At 43.2% G+C, this 10,188-nt stretch overlaps 1 protein-coding gene across 5 annotated transcripts in view; it reads left to right on the top strand.

The window, feature by feature from the left end:
• LOC112219349 (colorectal mutant cancer protein) overlaps nt 1-10,188 on the top strand; it is a 119,053-nt gene that overhangs the window by 64,016 nt on the left and 44,849 nt on the right. For all 5 annotated transcript variants that reach the window (XM_024380513.2, XM_024380512.2, XM_024380514.2 and 2 more), the window contains 2 exons: nt 1,721-1,863; nt 6,364-6,527. In XM_024380513.2, coding sequence (XP_024236281.1) covers nt 1,721-1,863; nt 6,364-6,527 — 307 coding nt within the window. The remainder of the gene's footprint in view (nt 1-1,720; nt 1,864-6,363; nt 6,528-10,188) is intronic.

The following is a 10,188-nucleotide window of genomic DNA, read 5'->3' as shown; positions in this document are numbered from 1 at the left end:
TAATTTATTGAAAGTGAAATATCAAATTTACATACAGTAGGTATTAAAACCTCTGAGTCAGTACTTTGTAGGAGCGCCTTTTGGCAGCGATTTACAGCTGTGATTCTTTCTTGGTAAGTCTCTAAGAGTTTTCCACACCAGGAGTGTGCAACATTTGCCCATTATTCTTTTTTCAATTATTTAAGCTCTGTCAAATTGGTTGTTGATCATTGCTAGACAACCATTTTCTCAGGTCTTGCCATAGATTGAAGTCAAAGCTGTAACTCGGCCACTTAGGAACGTAAGCATCTCCAGTGTAGATTTGTCCTTGTGTTTTAGGTCATTGTCCTGCTGAAAGGTGAAGTAATCTCCCAGTGTCTGGTGGAAAGCAGATGGAACGGGTTCCCCTCTAGGTTTTTGCCTGTGCTTAGCTCCATTCCTTTCAGTCCTAATGATTACAAGCATACCTATAACATGATGCAGCCACCACTATGCTTGAAAATATGGTACTCAGAGAGTGGTACTCAGGAATGTGTTGTATTGGATTTGCCCCAAATATAAAACTTTGTATTCAGGACTAAAAGTCATATTCCACTTTTTGTTTGTAGTATTACTTTATTGCCTTGTTTAAAACAGGATGCATGTTTTGGAGTATTTTTATTCTGTACAGGCGTCCTTGTTTTCACTCTGTCAATTAAGTTCGGTATGTGTGGGGTACAGAGATGAGGTAGTCATTCAAAAATTATTTTAACCACTAGTCCATGCAACTTATTATGTGACTTGTTAACCACATTTTTTACTCTAACTTATTTAGGCTTGCCATAACAAAGGGGTTGAATACTTGTTGACTCGAGACATTTCAGATTTTTCAGCATTTTTATTAATATGTAAACATTCCTAAAAACATAATTCTACGTTGACATTATGGGGTATTGTGTGTAGGCCAGTGACACAATCTCAATTGTAATGAATTTTAATCAATTCAAGCTGTAACACAACAAAATGTGGAAAGAGTCAAGGGGTGTGAATACTTTCTGTATTCTGTGAATACTACGTGCGCTATAGGGTCAGTCAGCTTGCATTTCACATGGAAAATTTCCATATTTGAAAAGGACAAATTCTCACAACCGGTATATACTGTATGAGAGGTATATATTTCCATATTTAATCATGCATAGCTAATCACATGAAATGGCTGTATATTGCCGTTTTACAGATGAACTAATGTTAAGCCTACAGTATATAGGCTGCATCTCAGAGGGGTCAAAGAGACATCTAAAGGTTCTCTCAGGTAATTTTTTTCCAGATATTAACCATGTTAACTATATTCAAAGCTTTTAGGATTCACACAATGCATGGTTACTGTGTCTGCTATTATTAGATGAATAGCTCATACCCTACAAAACAAAAAGATCTGTAATTTCTTCTTCTAGATTCTGTACACCATCATCTGGTGTGTGTGTGTGTGTGTGTGTGTGTGTGTGTGTGTGTGTGTGTGTGTGTGTGTGTGTGTGTGTGGTCATGAAAACAACATTGAAGTAAAAAAATTGAATTTGTAAGAATTTCTTCTTTTGAAAATATGTGTGAGTCATACCCGTCTTGTTGCCAGATCTGTTTATGCTTTAGCCGATGCCATTTGCCATGACAGCGTTATCCAAGCGCAAACATATCTGGCAACAAGGCTACTGTCATATCTGTTGGACCTAACTCAGACATAACTTTGTGACCCTCTGTCTCCCAGGGAGGAGGATGAGTTTTCGGAGCTGCGTTCGGAGCTCAGCCACAGCCAGCAGGAGGTCAATGAGGACGGACACAGCCTGGACCAGGACGGGGCGTCCGTCTCACTGCCTGAAAACCACTCCACCCTGGTGACCGCCGACATGGGTAAGGAAGGACCCAATGTGCCTGTCCTGCTTGACTGTATATCAAGTTAAAACCGTTAACGGGATCGATATGACAACAGCCAGTGAAAGTGCAGGGTGCCAAATTCAAAACAACAGAAATCTCCATAATTAAAATTCCTCAAACATACATGTATCTTATACCGTTTTAAAGGTAATCTTGTTGTTAATCCCACCACAGTTTCCGATTTCAAATAGGCTTTACAGCGAAAGCACCACAAACGATTATGTTAGGTCACCACCGACACAGAAAAACACAACCATTTTTCCAGCCAAAGAGAGGAGTCACAAAAAGCACAAATAGAGATACAATTCATCACTAACCTTTGATGATCTTCATCAGATGACACTCATAGGACTTCATGTTACACAATACATGTATGTTTTGTTTGATGAAGTTCATATTTATATTTAAAAAATCTCATTATGCATTGGCGAGTTACATTCACTAGTTCCAAAAACATCCAGTGATATTGCAGAGAGCCACATCATTTTACAGAAATACTCATTATAAATGTCGATGAAAATACAATTGTTAGACATGGAAATATAGGTATACCTCTCCTTTGTGCAACTGCTGTATCAGATTTCAAAACAACATTACGGAAAAAGCAAACCATGCAATAATCTGAGAACGGCACACAGGGGAAAAAAAATATCCGCCATGCTGGAGTCAACAGAAATCAGAAATAACATTATAAATATTCCCTTACCTTTGATGCTCTTCATCAAAATGTACTCCCAGGAATCCTAGTTCCACAATAAATGTTTGATTTGTTCAATAATGTCCATTATACTTTTGTTAATCCAAACGCTCGTGCAGGTCCAGCCAAATGTTGGACGAAAACTTCAAAAAGTTATATTACAGGTCGTAGAAACATTTCAAACTTCATTTCATCCGGCCCCACATCACAGTAGAAGCCTCATTCAAGTTTCTAAAGACAGTTGACATCTAGTGGAAGCCTTAGGAAGTGCAACATAACCAATATCCCACCGTGTATTCAATGGGGGCTGGGTTGAAAATCGACCAACCTCAAAAATCTTCCCACTTCCTGTTTGGATTTCTTCTCAGGTTTTTGCCTGCCATATGAGTTCTGATATACTCACAGACATCATTCAAACAGTTTTAGAAACTTCAGAGTGTTTTCTATCCAATACTAATAATAATATGCATATATTAGCAACTGGGACTGAGGAGCAGGCCGTTTACTCTGGGCACCTCTGGGCACCTTTCATCCAAGCTACTCAATACTGCCCCTGCAGCCATAAGAAGTTAAGCTAAACCCATGTACAATCAACTCCTGATAACGGCACGTTACTTAAGTGCAAACTCTGTTTAAGAGCAGTGAAATTCACCCAGACCCGATTGCATTCTTTTGACTTGCTCCAAATATCTTCATACTCCGTTTTAGTGGACACATTCACAACAGTCCCAAGCCATTGGCTTCTACACAACCAGTAGAATGAATGCACATACAAAAGTATGTGGACAACCCTTCAAATTAGTGGATTCTGCTATTTCAGCCACACCCATTGCTGACAGGTGTATAAAATTGAGCACACAGCCATGCAATCTCCGTAGACAAACATTAGCAGCAGAATGGCCTTACTGAAGAGCTCAGTGTCTTTCCATGTGGCACCGTCGTACAAGTCAGACTTTCCAACAAGTCAGTTAATTTAATTTCTCCCCTGCTAGAGCTATGCTAGAGCTACCCCGGTGACCTGTAAGTGCTGTTTTTGTGAAGTGGAAACAACTAGGAGCAACAACTGCTCAGCCGCGAAGTGGTAGGCCACACAAACTCAAAGAATGGGACCACCAAGTGCTAAAAATCGTCTGTCATCGGTTGCAACTCTCACTACCAAGTTCCAAACTGTCTCTGGAAGCAACGTCAGCACAAGAACTGTTCGTCAGGAGCTTCATGAAATGGGTTTCCATGGCCGAGCAGCCGCATACAAGCCTAAGTTCACCATGCACAATGCCAAGCGCCGGCTGGAGTGGTGTAAAGATCGCCGCCATTGGACTCTGGATCAGTGGAAACGAGTACTCTGGAGTGAGGAATCACGCTTCACCATCTGTCAGTCCGACTGACGAATCAGGGTTTGGAGGATGCCAGAAGAACGCTACCTGCCCCAATGCATAGTGCCAACTGTAAAGTTTGGCAGAGGAGGAATAATGGTCTGGGGCTGTTTTTCATGGTTCGGGCTAGGCCCCTTAGTTCCAGTGAAGGGAAATCTTAACGCTACAGCATACAATAACATTCTAGATGATTCTGTGCTTCCAACTTTGTGGCAACAGTTTGGGGAAGGCCCTGTCCTGATTCAGCATGGCAATGCCCCTATTCACAAAGAGAGGTTGATACAGAAATCTTTTGTTGAGATCGTTGTGGAAGAACTCGACTGGCCTGCACAGAGCCCTGACCTCAACTCTATCGAACAACTTAGGGAAGAGTTGGACCGCCGACTGCGAGCCAGGGCTAATCGCCAAACATCAGTGTCCGACCTCGCTAATGTTCTTGTGTCTGAATGAAAGCAAGTCCCCGCAGCAATGTTCCAACATCTAGTGGAAAGCCTTCCCAGAAGAGTAGAGGCTGTTATAGCAGCAAAGGGGTGACCAACTCCATATAAATGACCATGATTTTGCAATGAGATGTTCGACGAGCAGGTGTCCACATACTCTTGGTCATGTAGTGTATATACTCTCACTGATCAACTGCTTTGCTCAGTGGTTATTTTGAATCATCTCTCCCATAGAGAAACTGTTCCCTATCTGTGTATGTCCTCCCTTGATGGATGGCCTGTTACAAACCAGTGGCTATAGGGTTGATGGCACACAATACACATTTATAGGCTTCTACAGGAGCAGTTATGTGTGTGTGTGTACATGTGTGTCTCTGACAGAGTGAGTGTGTGTGTATGTGTGTGTTTGTGCACTCTCCCACAATGTACAATTGATTCAGCACTCTGCTAAATCAATTTTCCACTGTGGGGGAGTGCACAAACACACTGTTGGGTCTGTAACAGAACCATTTCCCCCAAACAACACTGCACTGCACGGCAGTTCCTTCAAGATGCTATTAATAGTCCCCTCTATCAGTGGTGCTGAGAGCACCCAGCAATCAGTTGTCAATGGTAAAGAGCTTCATCGGTTTTTCTTATTCATCATCCTCAACGTTTAGCAGAGCGCTAGAAGAAAAACATATTTCAATCTTCGCAGTCCTTCGTCCCTGGCTGTAGCCGTGGCAATCTTATCCCCACACGAACAGGATTTCACCAGTCAGGAAATTGTTTAGGAAACAAATTCAAGTTTTGTTCATCTTCACATTCCTTCGCACTGTGCTAATTGCATTTGCATTGTTGGCAGAATCTGCACTTAAGGGGGGCACTTGGGGAAATACATCCGCCACTCTCCACATTTTAATTTCCCACACAATGTACCCAGGCTCTGTTTGGTCTTGGACAATAATAATCATCATCATCTTCATTATTATTTTGGATGCAATATGGAAGCGGATGCTAACCATCGACATGCATGTCTTTGCTGCTTTGCAGGGATTGTATTAATATGCTAATTGAAATGAGTTTCCAATGAGCTCATTTGATTACCTCTGGAGATAAGAAGTTGAGAGTGAATAGTGAATAGGGAACAGAAGCTCTGAAAGTGATGATGAAGCTTTGGTTGGAGCTAGTTACAACCCCAGGGTTGTGGGTTTGATTCCCACAGGTCTTAACTGTAGGTTAATGTACGGAATGACAATATTGTCATAATATATCATAAAAAAGAGTGGTCCTGCTTGTATCTTCATCACTGTTGTCTTTCTCTCAGATAGTTGTGTGGTGTGTGTTGTGCTCTAAGCAGAAGATGTGTGTGATGTGTTTTACTAGCCTGCAGCATTCCTCCAGTCAGCCTCGGGTATTCAGTTAAACCATTAAGCACATGGCCTGTTATTAGTATGTCACTAGTTTTCTTTCTTTCTTTTATTTGACCTTTATTAAACTAGGCAAGTCAGTTTAGGACAAATTCTTATTTTCAATGATGGCCTAGGAATACTGGGTTAACTGCCTTGTTTAGGGGCAGAACAACAGATTTTTACCTTGTCGGCTCGGGGATTCGATCTTACAACCTTTCAGTTACCAGTCCAATGCTCTAACCACTAGGCTACCTGCCAACTAGTACACAATACATCATCACTATGCTGCTATGCTAACAAGGTTACCTTACCCATGCAGACTACAGTAGTTGTGTTGTTCTTTGCACATTGAGATTTTAACTATTTTCTCCTAGGTCTGTGTATCTGGCTCTAGCCCTATTATTTCTCCCTGTATCAGGCACACTGGCATTCATTCATCTGATACCAGATCAGTTTATTAGACCCTGGCCCTGGGCTTCCTTGTTGTAGACTACTGCAGTGACCTCAACTCTGTTTGTAAACATTGATCTGTTCCTAGACCAGTTACATCTGACCCCTGTGTTTTCTCCGTGTAGACAACTGCAGTGACCTGAACTCGGAGCTGCAGCGGGTTCTGACGGGGCTGGAGAGCGTTCTGTGTGGGAGAAAGAAGAGCACATGCAGCCTGTCTGTGGCCGAGGTGGACCGCCAGATAGAGCAGCTGACCACCGCCAGCGAACACTGTGACCTCGCCATCAAGGTAAGACACCAGGAAATGACTTGCGGCGAAGACTGAGACCCGTTCTAGAAAATCCATTTCCTTCCTCATTATAAACACAATTAATTGGGAGTTAACAGTAAAGGATGATAAAGAGTGGCCAGAGTGAGAAAAAAACAACATGCAGGATAGATGAATATAGGTGAACCCAATACTGGTGTGCAAACCTCTCCTATCAAATGCATTCACAGACACTGTAAATAAAAGAGACTGAGATTAGTTATAATAACACACACTGTCATATGATGTTGAACTGTCCTGCTGGAAAACCTGAGCCACTTCCAGTAATCAGTCAGTAGGGGTCCTGGGGTGACCCTGGGTTGGACCCAGCAGTAACCAACCGCCTGTTTCAGCCTGGGGGCCGGGGCCTGTGTGAGTCAGACTGATGTCAGCCTAATGTCTGACTGATGGGGGCGTGATGGTGGTCCCCACGGTGCTGCTTCAACTCTGGTAATGGAACCCTGTCTGCCTAGTTGTCGTCTTCGCAGCGATGTGAGTGCCAGCAGTCCTGATGGGAATTCAGTCTGCTAGCTATTGGTTTCCTCGCAAAATTATTATACAACACACACACATACACACTGAAAGATGAGGGGAGGGGGGGGTGAGAGAGGCAGAGTGAAGGACGTAGAGAGAGCAAGCGATAGTCTGAAGGGAGCTCCTTGCCTCATACACCTAGTGATTTCACTGAATATGAGCTGACGGCTCAATGGAAATATGTCCTTGGTGTTAAGACTACTAAAGGCTTGACAGACAATCACCATCACTGGCATTCCTTTAGTGACAGTCACAGCCCACTGTAATGTGGGATAATGGATTTACTTGGCTTTATTTAGCCAAGTAATAGATAGCCAGCAATAGATAGCTAAACAAACTAAAAGTATGTACACACCCCTTCACATTAGCAGATTTGGCTATTTCAGCTAAACCTGTTGCTGACAGGTGTATAAAATTGAGTGCACAGCCCTGCAATCTCCATAGGGAAACATTGGCAGTAGAATGGCCCATACAGAAGAGCTCAGTGACTTTCAACGTGGCACCGTCATACAGTAGGATGCCACATTTCCAACAAGTCAGTTCGTCAAATTTCTGCCCTGCTAAAACTGCCCCAGTCAACTGTAAGTGCTGTTATTGTGAAGTGGAAATGTATAGGAGCAACAACGGCTCAGCTGCGAAGTGGTAGGCCACACAAGCTCACAGAATGGGACCGTTGAGTGCTGAAGAGCGTATCGCATAAAAATCGTCTGTCCTCGGTTGCAACGCGTTAGCACAATAACTGTTCGCTATAGCATACAATGACATTCTAGACGGTTCTGAGCTTCCAACTTTGTGGCAACAGTTTGGGGAAGGTCTTTTTCCTGTTTCAGCATGACAATGCCCCCATGCACAAAGTTAAGTCCATACATAAATGTTTTTTTGTGACTGGTGTGGAAGAACTTGACTGGCCTGCACAGTGCCCTGACCTCAACCCCCCGGAACACCTTTGGGATGAATTGGAATGTCGACTGTGATCCAGGCCTAATTGCGCAACATCCGTGCCCGACCTCACTAATGCTCTTGTGGCTGAATGGAAGCAAGTCCCTGCAGCAATGTTACAACATCTAGTGGAAAGCCTTCCAAGAAGAGTGGAGGCTGTTATAGCAGCAAAGAGGGTACCAACTCCATATTAATGCCCATGATTTTGGAATGAGATGTTCGACGAGCAGGTGTCCACATACTTTTGGCCATGTAGTGTATCTACATTTTTTAACAAACAAATTGAACTTGGCTATCAAATTCAGTTTGTGATTCCAAAACTAAATCCTAAATCCTAAAACGTGATGTGAAAGAAGTCATTGAACACTGTTCTTGTATTTAATTTCTCTCCCTTTTGTTGGCTGGTCACAGTGGACACAACCAGTGCTAATCGATTAGGATGAGGACAAGAGCTTTCTCCTTGTGCTTGAAAGAGAGGATATCGAGCTGGCTTTTTCCATTATGAATCTGACCTCACTTAATCCTAATCCAATTACCTTTTGTGGGAAGAAAAATGGACGCCTTCACATTTCCAGTTGAGGCTTAATCCCAAACCGATCCCTGGAGTTATCTCTAGACTGAGTTGTCCTAATGGTGTCACCCTCACAAAAACACATCTAAAATAACGGAATGTATGTCATTTGATAAAAACAATTATTGTCCAATGAGTATGAGAGGTGGATCGGATACCATTTTTCCTACACCGACCTATCCAGTCCTTTCAGATTTGCGAGGAGAGTCAGCCAAGGGTCTAGGGATGGGTTTTGGATTGGGCCATGGTATCCCGTGAATGTGGGCCCAATCCATTACCATGTACTAAGCCTATTAATAGATATTGGGTGTTCATTTGGCACAGACAAGGTTAAGTTACTCGATGTTCCATAGTGGTAGTTGGGCTTCTAAAACAGTTTCGATGCGGTTGATAAAGCCGATCCATACCTCATACAGAGAGAAAGGTGATGTACTTTATATTATATAGAGCCCATAGACACCATGCCTTCTTAAACCCACCAGAATCCGCTACCATGAAGTCTGAAGTTTAACAAGAGAGTGTAAAATACATATGTAAAGTGTTTGAGCGTTTTAAAATTATTCATCAGAGTGAATTCAGGACATATTGGACCACACTCTGCTAATTGGGGGTATTTCAGTGCATTTTCAAATATGTTACAGATTTCAGATGTTCTTCGTTAGAAAAGAACTGTGTACTACTACTGTAAACAATGTATAAGTTCAAGCCAATACTAGGCCACAGAAATAGAGAATATTCTATACAGTACCACCCATCAGTATCACTGGGGCTTATCTTAACCATGCTGGGAGGACGCATGGCTTTCGACCTTCGTCTCTCCCGAGCCCGTATGGGAGTTGTAGCGATGAGACAAGATAGTAACTACTAACAATTGGATACCACGAAATTGGGGAGAAAAGGGGGTCAAATTCAAACAAAAAAAAACAGAGAGAGAGATAGAGGGAATATGAGTATGAGGAAGGGAATGAGAATGAAATCCCAAGTCTCATTGACTGTAGATCCCAGACCAGCCTAGCACTCAATCTCCCTAACCCGCGCGATGAGACAAGGATATCCCTACCAGCCAAGCCCTCCCTAACCCGGACGACGCTAGGCCAATTGTGCGTCGCCCCATGGACCTTCCAGTCGCGGCCGGCTGCGACAGAGCCTGGGCGCGAACCCAGAGTCTCTGGTGGCACAGCTAGCTCTAGACCACTGCACCACCAGCGAGGCCCCTCCTTCTGTCTCTGTGTCTCTTTGTCTGTCTATTTCTGTCTCTCTGGCTGTGTGTGTGTCAGCTGAGAGGGAGATGGAGGGATGAGAGGGCTAGCTGGATGGAGGGATAAGCGAGATTGACGCTCCGTGGTGGAGGACAGATGAAGGCAGGACTCAGGCCTGTCTACACACCTATGAATCACTCACCAGAGATGAGGATCTGTAGAGGCAGACATGTTCATAGACTCCATCCCTCTGCCATATCTCACACTCACTCACGCACACACATGCGCACACACATACAGTTATACACTCTGAAATATGGGCACTTTGGGAGATCAGGGGTTTGTTCCACTGGATAAAAATAGGAAAAAGGCACATGTACATACATCATAGTCTAGGATG

The sequence above is a fragment of the Oncorhynchus tshawytscha genome, linkage group LG20 (genome assembly GCF_018296145.1).
Source record: "Oncorhynchus tshawytscha isolate Ot180627B linkage group LG20, Otsh_v2.0, whole genome shotgun sequence".
Lineage (NCBI taxonomy): Eukaryota > Metazoa > Chordata > Actinopteri > Salmoniformes > Salmonidae > Oncorhynchus > Oncorhynchus tshawytscha.
The sequence above is the reverse complement of the archived record's forward strand: the minus strand, read 5'-3'. Positions and strand labels throughout refer to the sequence as shown.